At 39.1% G+C, this 21083-nt stretch overlaps 1 protein-coding gene across 2 annotated transcripts in view; it reads right to left on the minus strand.

Annotated features, from left to right (window-relative positions):
• The window catches only part of large1 (LARGE xylosyl- and glucuronyltransferase 1), an 82946-nt gene that overhangs the window by 47933 nt on the left and 13930 nt on the right, over window positions 1-21083 (minus strand). For both annotated transcript variants that reach the window (XM_034075307.2, XM_034075306.2), the window contains exons 2-3: window positions 15265-15451; window positions 4389-4687 (exon numbers count right to left, since the gene is read on the minus strand). In XM_034075307.2, the coding sequence (XP_033931198.1) occupies window positions 4389-4687; window positions 15265-15370 (405 nt within the window). In that variant the 5' untranslated portion in view covers window positions 15371-15451. The remainder of the gene's footprint in view (window positions 1-4388; window positions 4688-15264; window positions 15452-21083) is intronic.

Raw genomic sequence — 21083 nt, forward strand, 5'->3', positions numbered from 1 at the left:
TCAGATCCAGTCGTCATGACTCCACTCCGGAGGGATTCCCCAAAATTTCTTACAGTTTCTCATCAAGGGGGTGTCTCCTGTCCCCGGTACAAACACACTGCCTGAGGAAGGTTAGGCTATGTGTATTTTTTTTGTCATTAACCTTTTTTGGACCACTTATTTATTTATTTTGGTGACGATCTGACCTCCATGCTGCTACTCTGGTTCAAACTGCATCCACCAAACAATATGATTTATCTCGACCTCCCTAAAAGAACCAAAATCTGACACGGGGTGTTTCTCAATCGCGAGGATGCTGGCTTGGTAGTCGCGTACTTCCAAGTCCCTTCCTTCAGAAACGAAGCAAGTATGCTTCCAAGCCACGGCTTCGGAAAAGGAAGAGGAATGGAACAGGCTAACAAGTGTGCCACTATCTCTCTAACGGTTTCAACATAAACTGTACCGAAAATAAATACCTCACGATGTCTATCTAATTATAAACTTGCTTTACTTTCACGGAACACATTTTTGGTGATAACAAACACAAACACATTTGCCAACACATGTTCTACGCCACTATACTTACATTTAAATGTGTGCTGCGTCGGTTCAACCATTCTCCGCAAGGGTTTTTGAAATTGGTCCGTGCGCAAAGCATTGTGGGGATTTTAAGGAGGCAAAGTCTACCCATGTGCAGCCGACCTCTGCAGCTCATCCAGAATGCAGCGGCTCGCCTGGTCTTCAACCTTCCTAAATTCTCCCACACCACGCCGCTCCTCCGCTCCCTCCACTGGCTTCCGGTAACTGCTAGAATCCACTTCAAGACAATGGTACTTGCGTACCATGCTGCGAATGGGTCTGGCCCTTCCTACATCCAGGACATGGTTAAACCGTACACCCCAGCACGTGCTCTACGCTCTGCATCAGCCAAACGGCTCGCTGCACCCTCGCTGCGAGGGGGATCCAAGTTCCCATCAGCAAAAACACGTGGGTTTGCTATCCTGGCTCCAAAATGGTGGAATGAGCTCCCCATTGAAATCAGGACCGCAGAAAGCTTACACACCTTCCGGCGCAGACTGAAAACTCATCTCTTTCGACTCCACCTCGAGCGATAGAGCTATTAACAAAGCACTTATATACTAATAAAGGACTGGCTTATCTAAAGCCAGTTGAGCAGCACTTGAAACGATTGGCTCTTTGAAACCTGATCTGTTCTTATATGATTCTGTTTTCTTCAAGGTTGTGTCTTCCTGGTCGAATGTACTTATTGTAAGTCGCTTTGGATAAAAGCGTCAGCTAAATATAATGTAATGAAATGTAATGCAGCCTCGAAATTTCCCCCAAACCAAGGACGCGGCCTCTGTGGAATTCCAAGTATGCTGGAGATTGGAACAGTCCTTCGGCGGCACTCCATGACGTAGCATCCTTGAAATATTGGCTTGGAAACCAGTATCCTCGAAATTGAGAAACGGCCCCGGTGTCAGATGTCTTTTTTAGCTGTTCTGTCGTCATTTCCTGCGATCTTCTTCAAGCAGTCAGTCAAAATGAATATTAATACGGGGCGTTTCTTTTACTATTTATAGGCAAATATGGGCGTTACGTGAATCCCGCAAAAGCTGCGCCGCATTTCGAGTTGCACGTCCTACGCTGGTACGCAGTGTTTTATAAATCGGAAAATGTCTGTGCGTATTTATTTGCTTTGTCCTACGTAAGCAACATTCCCACGTGAAGGCTTTATAAATGAGGCCCCTGGTTGTAGTAAGAAGGCTATTAAAGGTCACCTATTATGCAAAATCCACTTTTTCATGTCTTTTCTACAGAAACATGTGTCCCCTCTGTGTAAAGAGATTCTGAAAGTTTCAGTTTTTGTCCTGATCCATTTATATAAAAACCTGTCTGAAAATGAGCTGATCAGATTTTGGCCACTTTGTGATGTCATAACGATTTTTTGGCTTGTGTAACCATTAGCCAATCAGCAACCAAGGTAACCTCCCCCCCCCCCTTATCACCTGCATCTCCTCCTAGAGCATCATTGTGTTCTTTTTAACCAAATCTCTCTCAGAGGGGCGTGGGGAGTGGCTCCTTATTTTCATCTAAAGTAACAGACAGAGAATCAGCACTTTTGAAACAGGGCTGAAACAGAGGGGATTATGGGTAATGCTGCAATGATCTGTTTGGTATTTCGAGAAAAAAAATTAATTTACATGTTTTGTATATATCAGAGATATGATGAAAAACAGTATAATAGGGGACCTTTAAGTGAACAATTTAAAGTGAAATTCATTCTGCACAGAGAAGAAAAACACAACAAAAAGCAAAAGTGTATTTGTTAGATAATCTTGTTATTACCTCTCCCTCACGGCCCTGGGTTATAGCTTCAGTTTTAGCTCTCCCTTAAACAAGATTTCTGAACTCCATGTGCACTTCCTCTCCACTCTCAGACCTTCTGCAGTTATCACCCTGCGGGGGCGAGGGCAGCTGGGCTAACCCGCTCTAACCCTCCAAACGATGGTCATGTTCGAGCACTGCTGGAGGGGTACTACAGTCAGACTGCCCTCTCTTTTTCTGTCCTTTTCACCCTGACGGCACTCTGCTCTCCCTGCAGTAACGGCCTTGAACAGTGCCTGGCTGCAGCAGAGGACTGAGAGCTGGTGTGGGAGGAAAGTAGAAGGTGGTGATAAGAAAAACAACTGAGGGAATATCATCTCTCCGACCGCTACACAGCAGAACTGCAGCAGAGAGACTGTCAGCTCCAAACCTCCTGGTATTTTCACTGCATTCTCATTATTCAGAACTACTGGATTATATAAATGTGATAAAGTCTCATTCCACCAATGTGCAGAGTGCAACTTAATATATTTAGTAAATGTTTGGTTTGAACTGTCATTCCTTTACCAAATGTATTTAGTTCAGTTTCCTGGAATCATGGATTTAGTTTAAGTTATTCATTTAATTTTTGGAATTCATACATACTGCACCTTTAAACTTGTAACTACATAGGGGACGCATCTCACTTTTGCAGTGCTTGTGTACATACATTTTGATTCATGGTCTACCAACTGTGAAACCAGGTAAAAAAACATGGCATTCAACAAGTCATTCAGATGTTACAAGCAGGCCGAATACAACCCCGTATCTCATACAATAGAACGTTTTCTTTGCTTGTGTGTAAGGAACAATATGGAAAAATAAGCAACTTAAAACAGGGCATTTTAATTGTATTAATAGTGCTTGAATAGGAATTGATAGAATGTTAAAGAGGACATATAATGCTCATTTCCAGGTTCATATTTGTATTTTGTGATGTGGAATTGATGATTGGAATGTGATAGAAGTGCAACTGATACATAGTGATGTCATCATGTTGCAGAAGTAAAGCAACTCTAGATTTTAGCCTTTGCAGACCATTTGCATGCACCAAAAATGATATAACACACTAATAAAAGCATAATAGTACCTTTTTAACAGTATTTAGGGATGAACTGATTACACTTTCTTTTAAAAAGGTAATTCTGAACTGTGTAAACCCATGAGCTTCATAGTCCTCAGCCAATATCCTGAAGATGTACCATAACACCTTCCTACCTGCAAGTGTAGGCTTTTCTACTCTTCCAGACAAACCCCTACTGAGCTGAGAGGCGATGTGCTGAGTTGGTGGGAGGCACTATCACTGCAGGGATCAGAGCATGGCTGTGTTAAAGCGCTCACATCATCCAGCCTCCTGACAGCGAGCCATATCCCAACAGAGAGCCATCACTGTTGAGGATTAGGCTGATAGGAGGCTAAAGCCTATTTATATATTATGCCAATGTGCTAATGGTACTCTGGTTCCTGGAAAACATCTTCAAGGTCATATTGCATTGCTGAACAAAAAGGTTATGAGCGGTGTGTTAGCAATGGGATTTAATGTTCTAAAATCTTCTATAACAAATGTACATTAAAAGGTCCCCTATTATACTGTTTTTCATCAAGATATTATAGGTCTCAGATATGTACAAAACATGTCTCTGAAGTGTTTGGCTCGAAATACCAAACAGATCATTGTAGCATTACCCATAATCCCCTCTGTTTCAGCCCCGTTTCAAAAGTGCTGTGTGTACTTTAGATGAAAATAAGGAGCCCCTCCCCACGCCCCTCTGAGAGATATTTGGTTAACACAATGGTGCTCTAGGAGGAGATTCAGGTGATAAGGGGGGGGGGGTGCCTTGGTTGGTTGTTGGCTAATGGTTACACAAGCCAAAACATCGTTATGACATCGTAAAGTGGCCATAATAGATTTTCAGACATGTTTTTATATAAATGGATCAGGACAAAAAGTGAGAATATTTTTTCCTGAAACGTTCAGAGTCTCTTTACACAGAGGGGACACATGTTTATGTTGAAAAGACATGAAAAAGTAGATATCTCACCTCGCACTTATCCACCACTGGCTGCTGCACACAGTCGGAGTTATTTCCCGCTGTACCAGCTTTCTGCCCCTCATTTTCGCCGGTGCCCTCCTCTGAATGGGTTCGGCTCTGGTTGCCATGGTGACCAGCGTTCTGGAGGCGTGCAGACGGGCTCCTGGGGGGGCGGCTCAGCTCCCGGCGCAGCGCCCGATTCTCCTCCTCCACGGCACGGACACGCAGCTCTAAGGCATGCCGATCAACGGCTCCGCCCACCGTCGTCGATGATTGGGCTTCCAATGGAGACAAGGGGAGGGGCTTCACTGTGGGGCAAAAAACAATGTGTAAGAGATAGGGAAACATAATGCAAGATGTGAAAGGTCTTGGTGTCGTTTTTTTTACTGGAAATTCAACAAATGAAATACACATTACAAACGAAAATGTGGTGAATCTGATATTTTTAGAAGTGATATAATATAACACATCCAGCGATGGACAGAGATGGCAAAAGTACACACATGCTTTACTCAAGTAGAAGTACAGATACTCGTGGTTAAAAATACTCTGGTAAAAGTAGATGTACTGACTAAACTTCTTTGCTCAAGTAAAAGTAAAGAAGTTTGGGCTTCGAAATATACTTAAGTAAAAAGTACCCATAACTACCAGCTGTTTTAAAGAGTAACTTTAACTGACCTCCCTTTATATTAATAGAACAATAATGTCATTGTTAGCTAATGAATGTTTCGATGCTGAACAACGGCAAAATGACAACGTTTTCATTGGTCCCTCTTCTTTAGAGAAGACCAGGAAATGATGGATACACGGATCGTGTTAAAACCAATGACTCTAAATAATTATGATCACGCCACCAAACACAGATTAAAACTAAAGTAACAAACCTGTTTTAGAAATATAAGAAGTATAAAGTACAGGCATTTGTGTTAAAAATGTAAGAAGTAAAAGTAAAAAGTCGTCAGAAAAAGTTAGTGGAGAAAAGTACTGATGCCGGAAAAATGTACTTAAGTACAGTAACAAAGCATTTTTACTCCACTACTTCCTGCCTCTGGCGATGGAAATAACCCCAACACAACCTGACACTTAGAACAACGTCTTTAAAATCAAACAATTATTTATCGTTTCGCTGTATTCATTTTTCATTTAACGGTTGAATTAGATTTCCTGTAAACAAGCGACAAAGTAAAGCAATCAACCATAAAGCACATCAGATACTACATTAAGTGCTGACTCGGCACATGTGTTGACTGCCTGTCGTTTCAGGTGATTTATCACCTTAACTCTTTACGGTTTATACCTACATTTATTTTTTATTACACCTGGGCTGCGTTCCAAATAACATACACACTCCTTGCTTTTAGTATGTACTGCAGCTTCCCTGCAGAGAATGAACCGTTTCATGCAGTGGCTATACAATCTGGACTACTTAGTCATTATATCGTACCTATGTAGGGATTGCAGGTCAATATAGCCATAACAGTATGTCGGCTCCCATACTGCAGTGCGTGACAGGATTCAGAAGGACATCCTGGTATTTTTCCCATACTTCATTTCACACACTTTGTATCAAGACATGCTATATCTCTTTTCTAGCATAGTAACTAGCATGGTAGGATCGGAATTGGGGCGTAAAGCTGGTTTGTTGTCTGCAACCAACAGCATGTTTTCTTTTAGTATTTATAAATTCTTCAAAGCACTTTCAGGTTTTTAAATCAGGATCCTTATCCCGTGACTTTAAATGCTCTTTTTATCTCCTCTTACATTATCATTAAATGTAGATACCAACATCAGGGGTGTCAGCTCAGATTATCCCGCTTCATGAAAATAATTATTGTAAAACCCATTGAACTCTTGTGGATAGGCAACTATAAACCTCGAATGCTTATCTAGATTATTATTGTACTTTAAAGCAACACATTCATGTTGTAGACCCCTGTCTTTTACTTAAAGGGGACATATAATGGAAGACTCACTTTTTCAGTTATTTGGGGTACGATGAGTGCCTTGAAAATACAAGCTGGGGAAAATACAACTCTATCCCAGGGACTGACGGATAACACAACAAAATGTAAATAGCTTAAGATTTATTTCAAAGTTAAAATGATATGTTATACATCTTCATTGGACTAGCATACTGTCAAAAGAACTAGAAGACATAGAATTCTCTTTTTTTTTTTCATTGCACAAGGTACAGCAATAATTAGCGTACAATGCTACTGTATCTTCAAACAGAACTCTTCCTTAAGAAGCAGCTGTTTTTAATTGTTAAACTCTGATTTTCTTTGGGTTTCTCTATCATTATAATATCCCCCATAGGGCGTATGGGGCTTTACATTTTAGGATCAAAGTGATGATATATCTCACGTTGGGGAGGACACACATATCTCTCCATCATTTTGCAATCTGCCTATCTAATCCAAGACAGTAGCAATATTCCTCCGCTCTTCTCTGACTGCTTCAAATGTGAACAAGCAGCCCTGCGTCTTCGAAGAGAGGCAGAGGGATGAATCTTTCGAGAGAAGATGAAGCTCTATTGGAAACTTCAGCTCCCAGAGGGGCGGGGGAGGCATTGGTTGAAGATCATTAAATAATACAATGGGTTCTCCTCCACAATCTCACTGGGGAACACAGACAGCCTTGGAAAACTCCACATATTACAGTATGGCAGGAGACCAGAGGCATTAGAGCTCGCATTACACGTATTGATCGGTGTTGGGTAATAGATGGCTTTCCAGGATGATACCATCTGTCATCTGTGTCAACAACCAGTTGCGTTCCCCCAACTGGGAGATGTCCTGGTCCCAGTTCAACACAGGCAGATAAACATCCCTGTACTGAGAAGGCCTACAGAGAATATACCAATAAATTCCAACACATTTACAACTTTTTCATTAAATGAAAAGATGGCTGGAATTAATTAAAGTAATGTTCTCTTTGGTCTCAGCTCGGTGTTCTGTAACAATGTGTTTTAATGAATTGAATGATTGATTTCCTTCACATTTTTGTCCCTTGTGGTAATTTTATATTAAGGCAGTCAGAATGGGTCCTTTCAACCATGGAGGGTTACTAAGCCCTCTCCCACAGAACCAAAGCACCTTCTGGGCTCCATTTTGTCCAAACTGTCGTTAATTTGCAAAGAGGATTTGGTGGACTTAATCCCACTGAACTGGCCATTTGCATATGGCAGCAGATGCACCGGGTCTTTAATGCAGCCAAATTAATCTGGCTTTTAGGTATTTGTTGTTAAACTCATCACCGACACCAACAAAAGCCTCCATAAAAAACATTTATGCAGTTTATTTGTATTAAAACAGACCAGGTTAATAATGCTTGCTAAGCTTACAACTTTTTTTAAAAGGAAAACTCATAAACTCAAGCATAAATAAAATATATTTTGATGTAGGAAAATTATAATTTCTGTAAACCTTTAAGGACTTTGTTTATTTGCCTACTTTTAGTCTTAATTCGAATGTAAAATAAAAACCATAACGACCCATTGCAATAAATGTAAACTGAGCATTACATTATAATGTTATCCTGCCGCAGGTTGTATCTTCTGAGGTATGTTTATGACCATATAAATGTTAACTGTCTGCCCAGAATGATAACATGTTGTTGAGGCTCAAACCAATGTTAAGTCAGGACAGTGCGACACACTCTGCAAACATATTGGATTTAAACATTTAAACATTGGCTCACAAAAAATATATTTGAAGATACAATCTGCTGCTGCTGCTGCTGCTGCTGCTGCTGCTGCTGCTGCTGCTGCTGCTGCTGCTGCTGCTGCTGCTGCTGCTGGAGAACAGGTATATAAAGTTTCCTCAAAAGGTTTCTGTAGGGAACCTTATGTGGATAATAGAGTAATTTATAGGGTTGTTACTACAGGGCTAAATTGAAGCAGGACATTGTTTTTCAAACAGTTAAGACAACCTTCTTTAAAATTGGGGATTGGTTTTAATCTGTGTCTCTTGACTGGTCAGACAAAAAAAACAACGAAATTAACATTTCATAAAGCTTATTGTCAAAGCATGTGTTATCTACACGAGTCAAGTACCATTATATATTAACCAACCAACCAACCAACCAACCAACCAACCAACCAACCAACCAACCAACCTAATAAGTAGTTTGATCTGCCTAACAACAGCAACCTCTGCTGTAACAAATGTAAATTTCCACTCTGTGGGACGAATAAAGGTATTCTGATTTTGATTCGGTGTGTGTGTACCCAACAGGAAGTGTGTGAAGAACAAGACATAAAGTTATCTTACTCAGTTAGAAGTTATAGAGTAAAAATAAACACAAGCAAACAAGACCAATGGACATTAGTCCCCATGTACATATTATATTCCTTGCTCAAAGACATCTCTGCATTGCCCAGTAGGGGAACTGGCCGGTCTCCAGCTACCAGAACATACACTTTTTGTATTGGTAAGTCCCTACAGGCTGAGCTACTGCTGCCCAGCGTGTGCATGTGTGTCAAGGTAGATTGATTGTGTCAGCTATCTAGTCCTGGCATTGACTGTGATGGTATGATCTGGCTGGTATCATGCAGCGACTCACCACGGCACAGAAATAAAAACTGATGGAGTGTCTGGGTCAGTGTCCTTGAATGCTATTGGACGGTTAGATGGTGAGATGGATGGTGGTCTGCATGACAGCTGCTAACAGGTTTGGCACCCACACCCGCATTATTTATTTACGCTATATAACACCATGACACAATGTATTAAGTACACAATCATTCAATTTTTAGTTTACTGTACTGCCACGCCATAGATGTGGATGCTAGGGTTGTATACATTGATTTTAGCTTGATTGTTTAGGATTTTACGGGTAGAAATATCTCCATTGCATTTGGACATTGTTGAAAATCTCTTGTTTAAATGGACTACAGGTAAAACAGACGATTAATAGTAGTATTTAATGAACTCCTAAGAAATATTGTGTTTTCAAATGTGGTACAAGTAAAAGGGACAATCAGTTCTTAAGGCCATCTTGACTATATAGACTTCCAACACCCTTAACCAGGTAACCGTAACTCCCAATGGACAAATGGAAGTGAACCAAGTTTCTGATGTGATTTTTGGCATCAGGCAAAAAAGCTTGGGTACCTGTGTTATTATTCGCAATGCTTGATGTTTGCTAGACCCCTGCAGGTGGTCCTTGGACCTGAACCAAAACAGAGTCATGGAACACTTACCTGAATACGAAAAGAGACCCTTATTAGACCTCTGAAAAGCAAGAATAGGAAGTGAAACAAGTTTCTGATGTGATTTTTGGCAATAGGCAAAAAAGCTTGGGTACCTGTGTTATTACATTACATGTCACTTGTTAGACGCTTTTATCCAAAGCGACTTACATACTCAATACTGTGGGTAATCGCCACAGGAGCAACTTGGGGTGAAGTGTCTTGCCCAGGGACACAACGACATGCTGACTGCAGTGGGGTTTGAACCCGTGACCCCCTGATCCGAACACAAACACACAACGGACTGCACCACACGCCTCCCGTTATCATTCGCAATGCTTGATGTTTGCTAGACCCCTGCCGGTGCTCCTTGGACCTGAACAAAACAACAGAGTCATGGAACACTTACCTGAATACGAAAAGAGACCCTTATTAGACCTCTGAAAAGCTCTACCTCTCTCCCCCATTTAACAAGGCAGAGGCGGTACATACCAATTGATATTATTACGTAATGATTGGCATCCTTTCGCTCACACCACCACTGAGGTTGGAATTAAAAAACGTAAGGCTGTAGGTATTCTCTGAGCCTGCTGATAAGAGTTAAAGCAAGTTGCAGAGACCTGGAATTGTCATGTTCTGCACGACTCAAATTACAGTTGTGGAGTGTGCTACACCTTCAAAGATGGTGATTAAATTATGGGGAGAACTGGGACAAGTCGGAGAGCTGATGAAATTAGAAAGTGACTGAAATAGAAACAAGACAATTGAAGAGAGCTGGAACAAATATTCTTCTTGTTGCAATATAAATGTATAGGACATCATCTATTTACTTTTTTCTTCTCAACTTGTTTAGCTATCTCTTACTTGGTGATGACCAATCATAACCGAGAAACTAATTTGATCATCTTGGAACCAGAATACCTCATTCATGCCACCCATGGCTGCCATATTGCATACACAAAAAAAAACAGTTGTACTTTTTAAGAGTGTGTGTGGACTCCAGACTTGTTAAAATTGATTGTTATGGTCATCTCTAGGGGTGCACGATTCAGGAAATCTCACGATTCGATTCGATTTCTTGGGGTCACGATTCGATTCCAGATTCAAAATAGCTCAGGAGTCCGGAGAGAGTGAAGAGGATTTCCTGGTGTCATTTCCTGGTTGCTGCATAAAGTGGAAGTGCCATGATAGCGGGACATTACGGTAGGGCTGCTCGATTATGGCAAAAATCATAATCTCGATTATTTGGGTCAATAATTGATATCACGATTATTAAAAACGATTATCCATTTACTTTGAAAACATCAATTTATTGGAGAAAAAAATGTTGAACAGCATGTTTTTAACAGTTGATTACCCTGATAATTCAACAGAAAAACCAATCATAAAAAAATAAATAAGATAATAATAATAAAAAATGTTTTTGTTTTATTTCGATTACGTTGTTTTCGCAATCGTTGGAAGCCATAATTGTAATTGCGATTAAAATACGATTAATTGAGCAGCCCTACATTACGGAGCTCAAGAGTCCGCGCTGTGAGACATGAAGAGCAGACAGAGTGAAGAGGATTTCCTGGTGTGTTTCCCTGGATGCTGCCAGTCGAAGTGCCATGTTAGCTGGACATTACGGAGCTCACGCCGTAGAAAAAAAAATGGAAAACAGCGTTGCGGCAAGACTGAAAAATATGAATCGATTCTTGGAATTTCTGAATCGATTCTGAATCGGCAGAGATAGAATTGCGATTATTCGCACCCCTAGTCATCTCTGTTTTTTTAGTTGGTGGAAAAATTAGCCAAATGGATCCAACTTCATAAACCAGTCACATATTATTTGTTTGATTTGTTGGAGGAATACGTCTCTGTTTTCAAGATATTGATGTGTCGTCTATATAAGTCATGCTGAGGACACAAGGACATACATTTCCACTTCTGAGCTACCAAAATAAATGTTCTCCATAAACCAAACTCCCACATCTCTTTTCTTATGAATATAGAAGACTATTGTCCATTTATGAAAGCAGAACCCACAAGTTTCACTACGCCTTGAGGAGAACTTAAATTCATTTGGCAGGAAGGTCAAAGTAATTAAATAATAAGCAGACAATGTGGTTCATGGCAAGGAGAGAATATATGCAAACTGGGCTTTGGGAAAAAGCGGTTAATTTCAATAAAAGTATTATAATACATGCCGCATTTCCCGGACCCCATTATCAAAAATATGCGGTCCATTAATGAGTTTTGTTGGCGTGTCATTTGTTTTCCAACATATACAAAATAAATTCATATTTGTTATTGGACTTGTGCTTGTTTGGCTGTCTGCCCAAAAGTGGTCATTAAGAGGCAATGTTTTAAAGAAAATTTGAGGGGATTGCTAAAATCCTCAGGGTCGTAGCATTTGTTCATTGTACCCTAAGGGAAGCCATTTTTTTAAAGTTAACAAGTATTTCGATTGGGAGCTCACAGCAGAGAAAAAACCTCAACAAGCCTAACAATAATCCAGACATGATGAGATGAAAGCATGGATAACGCTTTTTTCATTTGAGAAACTGACACGGTTTAAGCCCTCAGCTGAATACATTTGTTTTTCACAACATTGCTTACATTTATGATATTCGAGGGGGAGGATGAAAAGTAATTTTGTTGGCATGTGGGTCGGCATGTGAAATCCCATCTATCTTAATGGATGCTAGTGTATTTCATATTTGGAAATAGCAATACACTAGCATCCATTAAGATAGATGGGATTTTCATTGAGAGAGTTAAAGAACATAAATTCCTTGAAATCACAATTGATGAGAAACTGAGCTGGAAACCACACATAAAACATATTCATTCCAAAGTCTCAAGAAGTATTGCAATTTTAAACAAGGCAGATTCTTGATAAAAATGCCCTCTACATTCTTTACTGTTCATTTGTGTTACCTTATTTAAGTTACTGTGCAGAGGTTTGGGGCAGTAATAATAAAACTACAACACAATCCCTGTTTATTTTACAAAAAAAAGCAATAAGACTTATTAAAAATGTCGGCTATAGGGATCATACAAAACCATTATTCTTAGAGCTAAAATTATTAAAACTGTCAGATCTTGTTGAATTCCAAATTGCACAAATCATGTTTAAGGCAAAAAACGTTCAATTACCTGGGAATATTCAGATATTGTTCAATGAAAGACAAGGGAATTATTATTTACGTGGTTCATTTATATTCACTAATGTTAGGGTGCGCACAACAAAGAGAAGTTTTTGTGTTTCTGTTTGTGGGGTGAAGATCCGGAACAATTTGAGTGAGGAGCGAAAGGGATGTCCAAACATCAAACTATTCAAAAAAAGGTATAAAGACACAATTCTCACAAGGTACAGGGAGGAAACTGCTAAACCATAACTGTTATGTTCTTGTTTTGTATTCAATTCATGAATTTATGTTTATGAATTTGTGTATACATATGTGTATATATATATATATTTATAAATATATAGAGACAATTCTCTTAACTTGCCTGTATATATTATATGAATGATTATATGAATTATTCAAGGTTAAGGTATTCATTTATATTGTATGTTAACGTATATTAAGATGTAAAAAAAAAAAAGTAATGTAAAAAGTAAAAGTAAAAAAAAAAGGGAGAAGGGGTCGGTTTAAATAAGTGTAAACTTCTTCCGACCCCTTTTCGGACGTGTAATTAGCTAAAGTTTTGTTGTTTATTGTTATCAGACAATGATACTACAGATTATTCAATTATTATTTAAATATTTCGTTTAGTTATTGCATTCATTTGTATAGTACTGTATCATGTCTGTATCATCTTTTGTTTCATTTGTATTTTCTTTGGTTTTACACGCTCGAAAAAAAAAACTAAACTAAAGGCTGAATTAAAAAACATAGTTGAGTAGAGGTTTGAGGTCATTACTGTGTGCACTGAAAACACTGAAACCTTGACTTTAATTAAATGTATTATGTTTCTGTATTAGGTTAGTTAAAAGTAATAATATTAAGTTTGAATACAAATATTAGGTTCAACTTATTATTATTGCTTTCAACACAATACAGTTATGTGAAGACATAATACATTTAATTAAGTGTGTACTCGAGTTTGTATACAGCTTTCTTACGGATAAACACAATGGTTCCATTCATCAGAGCCAGGAAGATGGATTTGCGGGTCGTTCTCTAGTTTTTTGCAACTTTGGATTTAGTCCAATCATGTGACGTTACAAGGAGCGAACAATTCCCAGTGCCACAGTAAGCACACAGATGGCCAAGCCTCACGTGAAGATGATAATGCAGCAGCTCAGAGTTTCATCAGTGTGGTCCAACTGCATGTATTGTTGCCTTCTGAATGACAGGCGTGAAATATACGCAGTAAATATTTCAACACTGCATGTATAAAAGACAGACGTATAGCAGTCATACTCAGCCCTTAGACAATGGCCCTGTATGTGGACAACAGTGCCCACATACTTTAAAGCCTTAAGTTGTATTTCTGTGTCGATAACAGCTTATTCTGTCTGCAGGTTTTCTTTTTTGTATTAGCTCATTCAGACACAGCACAGAGGACCCTTGAGACTCGCTATCTCTCTCACTCTGTCAGACATACAAACACAACAGAGAGGAGAAAGAAAAACAAAGAGAAAATGGAGACAGAGCGACGAAAAAGAGGTTAGAGATGGAGAGTGTGAAGTGTCAAAGGGAGTCCAAGGCAGGGAGAGCACATTGTTCCTGTCCAACACATTCAGCGCTCACCTCCAGCTGACGCTCCCTGCAGCGTGGGCCTTTCACAACTTATCACACTCCTAGAAGTGACTCCCCAACGCCAGGAATTTACTGCCAAATCGAATAATTACTTTGCAGACTTTGGTGGCTATTGTACTATGGGAGCCTATTCACACTCAGAGTCTCCAGTGACTGTGACCCCAAGTCAAAATTGTCAATTTAATCATAATTAATAATGGCACTGCTGCAGCGTTTCAATCCTGCAAGTCAAAGTCATTAAAATGGCTCCAAGAACTCCTGGACTTTATCGTCTGCAGGAAGTAATCAAGTTTGGATAGGCCTCAGTAATTCATTAATATAGCACCTCCAGAAAATGAAAAGGAGGGAAGGGTGACTTTGTCCACAGGAAATTTGTTTCTTTAGACATTCTAGGACAAATCCTTTTGTTTGATAATCAGGCACGGTGAAAAGGTGCAAACACAATTATGATGTTAATTCATTCCACATATTTATTTATAATTCCAATAGTCTATTCTTTCTTTGTGGAATTGGTTTAAATTCTGGAGATTTACCAAGGTGTTATTCTTTTTAATTGAATAAAGTCATGGTGGACGACAATTTAATATGCAGAAAGAAGTCCAATCATTTTACAGCAAAAAAAAAAAAAAAAACATTTATTTTCTTTCTTCAGAAAACACCATGATGGCATTATAATTTATATATTTGTGGAAAGAAGAAAAGTATAGATTTCTGATGGTTTAAGTGTCCACAGTAAAGAAAAGAAAAAGGGAACAAAAACAAGAATAAAATACAAGAGAAGGAAAGAGAATGACGGACACGGAGAGCTAGCCGACAGATAATTCAGCTTGGCGTTGGGTTCCACCTCAACCTGTCGGGGGTTCTTCTTGCTATAATGACCGTCTCACTGCAGAGTTTCCCTTACTTCACTGTGAGTTTCTTCGTGGAGATGTGTGCTTACCTTGAAAGCTCCCGACTGACAGGTAAAGCCAGGTGAGTGCTGGGATGAAGAACAAGGCAAGAGAAGCCGCCAGGAACTTCCTGCGCCCACGACACATTCCCAGCATCCTCTGGACCAAAGCAAATGGAAAGAGAGGTGAAGTGACCTCTATGTGGGGAGCAGCTGTTGTCCAGGCTGATTCATGGCACTGGAGAAAGAAGAGAGAAGGAAAAAACATTCATTTGACATTCTGTACAGACAGAACTACAGCTGAGCACATGGCTTCCGCTGTATCCAAAAGAAAATACATCAGAACCTCTTGTGCAAACAATCACATTTAAAATGTTTTATCTATGATTATTTTGTATCATTAACTATTATTCATTCTCGGTCTGAAGTGGAACAAATAAAAAATAAATAATGTGTATTTAATGGGAAAATTATACAATTTACAGAATACGGAAAAGGTGTTTTCAACCATCTAATTGTTTGTATTTCACCAATTTTGAAATGGTAGGTCTGGAACACATAACGATTGGGGCACCATATTTGGTTGGGTTGCATCATAATGACAATGTACAAACACAGACCAAGCTATGTAGTTGGCATACACACCAGTATCTTATCTCAAGTTCCAAAGAATGTCTTGACACCAGTTTGCTACTTATAATGAAAATACCCAGGGACTAGTTTGAAAAATGAGTTATGCAGGTATCACATCATTGGAGCGAGGAATTCATTAACATAATGTAATTTTACTCGCAAGGGACTAACAATGTCTTCATAAAAGCATTCCATTTTGGTTTACACGGGTCATTGTGTTTCTTTCTGTATGAACTTCACCAATTGTGGATCTGCACCTTTAAAGGTTTGGGCTGAAATTAGATAACCACATGGTACATCTAATTAGACAAGACAAATGAGGGATAGACATCGCCAAATGGTGGATCCATTCATATATAATTTAAACTAGACACTGAAACATATACAACCGCAAGCCCGAAGAAGTTCAACCCTTGTTTCGTCTTGCTGCCTCCCTGAAGGCTTCCACGGGATTGTAGTTGACATCTTCGTAGATTCATCTTCTCATTACAGACACATGCATTTCCTAACATTTGGACTACCTATGCTGTAAAATGTATTATCTCTTCGATTTACACACGGCTTCTATTGCACGTCTGTCCGTCCTGGGAGAGGGATCCCTCCTCTGTTGCTCTCCCTGAGGTTTCTCCCATGTTCCCTTTAAACTGGGGGTTTTCTCTGGAAGTGTTTCCTTGTACGATGTGAGGGTCTAAGGATAGAGGGTGTCGTTTTTCTCATACTGATATTCTGAACAATCTGTGCTGTTGTATTTGTTGTAAAGTGTCTACTGTAGGCTATTTCTATTATATGTACAGCACTTTGGCTCGACCAAAAATCGTTTATAAATGTGCTATATAAATAAAACTTGATTTTTTTTCAATAGATTCACGTTGCTTGAAAAGTTACATACTAATCTGACTTTGATGACCTAGACTAATGTGTCAATCCTAGTGTGATACAGGGCAGAGAGTATAGACGTCTCATTATATGATATTAGTCGAAATCCTCTTTCCGTTACAACCACATTTGTCCAATTACCCTGTTGACCTCAGTCGATTTCTAATCTTCACCAGAGACTGCCAAGGGATGAAACTGAATACCTCTGTGCGACACTTTGGACGGTGGCATAAACACAAGACAGGATGCCAATTACCACCAAGTAGAATGCAGTATAATGTATTTCCAGCACTCTTCCCAGCATTCTTCCTGAATCTCTCTTACTGAATCTCCAGGGATATTGTGGCCTGGGCAATGAGAAGAGCTCAGAGTGAGACAGGGTTAAGTGAGGCTAAAGAAGATTAAACAAGTCTCTCAAGTACGACAACCACTGGTTTGATAGCCGGACTATGAATCATTTCAGAGCTCCTTAGCCTTTGACCTCCGTTTGATATGAGCTCTCCACTGGATGCTGTGATTTACATTGCAAATGCTACACTAAAGCCATTTATTAGCATATTAAAGTGAGGTGTCATGCCATTGTGTACACTAAGTAGATCCAGTCATACAGGGATTAAGAGAGAGAAAAAGCATTATGTAGCAAAAAGGAGCTCAGACTGAGGAGCAGCAGCCGACTGAAGGAAACGTTTGTCATCAGCTATTAGTGTCTTTGCTAAAAATGTGGCACAGCTTCAACAGTTGGGACAGCTTTAAAAACGCTGCACAAAGACAGACAACGTGACAACTGTACAGTAGGACTACTTGCATGAATCAGAATACCTTTATTAGTCCCACAGAGGGGACATTTGCAGCGTTACAGCAGGAAAGAGCCACAGACAGCGTAGTGTTGCATATCTTACATGCGTTAAAAAAGTACTAAGTTATAATAAACAATATGCTAAAAAAAAAAAAATTAAGTACATCAGGACAAATCTGAAAGCTGCTATACCTGAGACCTTGGTTTTGGTCATTTTTGCTAAGGTAAGTTCCAAAATAAGTTGAAGCAATGATAAGAGCTGATTTAATTATCTATTTTTTTGGAAATTAGATGAAATGCTTCCTTTGTCATCTTTATAAGCATAGGAAAACACTGGACCATCCTTTATGAAAGGGAAGGAGACTATGCTTCCACAGACAACTTGTGGGCTGCAACATTCAAAGTGACAAAGCACTTCACGGAAACAAAAGTAAGTGCAGTTGGATTCGCTTAGCACCCAGTTGACTTTTTCTCAGTCCTGATGAGTCTCTTTCACATCTTCCCCTAACCCCATGAAATCTTTCAATGAGGTTGAAGGAAAGTGGTTAGGAAAAGACAAAGGACTCGATTTGATTGACTTTTTGCAGCCCTGGGGGATATTATAAATGAAAAGGTAAGGGTGGTCTTCACAGTCAGTCAGCCCAGAGGCCTCTTAAGTCTGATGGCAGCTTCTAATCTTATTACCAGGTTTGACAGATTGAGAGGCCCATTTTTTTGTATTAGGTATGAGTTTAAAACTATAAATTCTGGTTTATTTCTGATAGAAGATAGTAGATAATTATTGTAGTGTGTGGGATTACAACTCCAGATGGGCAATTTGAATTAGATTTAGGACGTTATTGCCCAATGTAATTACATGTTGCTGTTTAGTAAATCGGCTTATGTACGCTTAGTGTTGTAGACATGCCACAAACTGTTTAATGAATGAAAGACCATTTACTTTACTTGCTTTATATAAAAGCCCCAATCCTTCCTTAAAGTTACAAACATTTACAATCTGTGACTGAATTTAGCTTCACATGACATCCAATTTTTTCTAATCTTGCCCAGTACTAAAACGAATGTGATAATCGTAGCATGGCTTCAGATTTATTGTCATTGCTAGAGATGTCAATGGTGAGACTTCCCTTGTGGACAAACAATAAGTTAATATAAAATTGAATTTTATATCCACAGCTCAATAGCAAATTGCTGTGTGTTGACACTAAAAGTGATGAGCGATGATTATTGGAGCAGCGGGTTATTGGTAGAAAAAGGCCATAGGGAAACATGCTGAGAGAGTCTGATTGGATTTCTCTGTGTTAAGGAAGCCGCTTCACTGGAGCTAGGAAATGCTCAGATGCTACATTTACAGAGGTTAGAAATATAACTGGCTCTGACAGGCGATTTTATTTCATCTGCAGACTCTTTTTTCATAAAACACTTCAAAAAGAGATTTGGACAAAGGTACCTAACATCAAGACGAATCAAAAACAGTGTTTTCGACACTTCAAAAATCCACAGTCCTTTATCTGCTACCTTTCTTTATGGAAACATATAAATACCAAGCATGCTAAATGTTCAGTATAACCACAGGAAGAAATACTATTTTTTCATCAATTTATCTGCACATTGAGTTTTGGTTTTATGTGTCAAGGTTTTGCTTTACTTGTCCTTTTATGGTTCTGTCCCTTTACCGAAAACAATATAGAACAATACAATGTCCATTCTGGGGTTTACAAGACTTGATGTAAGACAACTGTTCACAGTCCGTCAAATGAAGGTAGACTCATAACTTTGCAAGGACGGGACTTGGGTATAACGTGAACAAAGCATTAGACTATGTCATTGGGGATCACTCTTCTTTTCTCATCAGCAGTCAAGTTGATTAATGTTATTCATGACCACAATTGCCAACTAACACTATATAAGTGGATATCTTAAACCAAACCACTTGTTTTCCATTAGTAGTTTCAGTTTTTCAACCATTTTCAAGAATCTTATACGTACTTTAGTAAAGATATTAACCACGACGTTCTGCCTTTTTGTGATAGGCAAAGTCTGTTCTTTGTCTTCTTTGTCATTTCTGATCTCTGCCAGTCCCTCCATACACAACTCTGATATGTCCATACCAGATGAATACCGTTCTACCCATAATCCTCAAATCAATCAGTCCCTGGATGCTGATCTTTAAATATCATAGCATGCATACTCTTTCTATCAGACCTACTTTTGCACAAACCGCCAACGTGACCTCCATAATATCCATGGACAAACACCTGAGGGTTTGAATGAACCATCTGTCAGCCCTCCTCCTCCTCCTCCTCCTCCTCCTCCTCCTCCTCCTCCTCCTCCTCCTCCTCCTCCTCCTCCTCCTCCTCCTCCTCCTCCTCCTCCTCCTCCTCCTCCTCCTCCTCCTCCTCCTCCTCCTCCTCCTCCTCCTCCTCCTCCTCCTCCTCCTCCTCCTCCTCCTCCTGATGATGATTGTTATTGGCCTAACAAATAGCAGACATTCCGGTTCTTTCTCTAGAAGTACAATGGTGTACAACAGAGACCAATGTCTCCAATGATTGTTTGTTCAGGGTCTTGGTTGTTTGACTAGAATGACTGATCAGATTTTTTACATCCAACATAACTTGCAGTATAGTGAAAGGCCTGCAACAGAGGTCCTTCGACGGACTTGCACCATTTACATTCAAAGTTGATCTTCGGGCCTTCGGCACTGTAAACCCCTCTGCAATCAGTTCGTCCATAAACAAACTTGACGGCTACGATCTGAATGAGCAGACAGCCAATCACGTAACTGGCCCCGTTTGCCTTGATTGTCAAATAAATCAGGAAAAATGTGGAACAAAAACACTTGGACGTTTCGAATAAAATACTGGCTGTATAAAATGAAATGTGCTGCTATAAAATCCAGTACAGTGTAAATGACAGGATGAATTAGTATCTCAGAGTAATGAGCTAAGCTTTGAACATTTATTGGATTATTCCATTATTTTATATTCATATAAATGTCATGAATTAATGTCTTTATTCATGTTTTTATTCTATTGACTCTCTTATCTATTTATAACTGAACTGTGTGATTTATTTTTTAGAATTGTATAATACTACATATTTCACAATTGGGGCACTTTCTTGATATTTTAAACCAATTTTGCCTAAACCGATAGCATCCTCCTTTAGTTTCTTTATGATCGTGGGCATATTCTTGGGCTGCTCGATTATGGCAAAAACCATAATCTCGATTATTTGGGTCAATAATTGATATCACAATTTTTAAAAACGATTATCCATTACCTTTGAAAACATCATATTTTTGGAGGAAAAAAAGTGAATAGTATGTTTTTAACTGTTTATTACCCTGAACTTTAAGTATAACTCAACTAAAAAACCAATACAAAATAAAAAAAATAAAAAATCGTTTTATTTCGATTATGTTGTTTTCATAATCGTTGCAAGCCAAAATCGTATTTGCGATTAAAATACGATTAATTGAGCAGCCCTAATTTCAGCCACACCTCACAGTTGCATATGGTCAAAATCAAGTGACCTATAACAATCAGCTATAATGTGACTCAAT

Source organism: Pseudochaenichthys georgianus, chromosome 23 (genome assembly GCF_902827115.2).
Source record: "Pseudochaenichthys georgianus chromosome 23, fPseGeo1.2, whole genome shotgun sequence".
NCBI classification, from domain to species: domain Eukaryota; kingdom Metazoa; phylum Chordata; class Actinopteri; order Perciformes; family Channichthyidae; genus Pseudochaenichthys; species Pseudochaenichthys georgianus.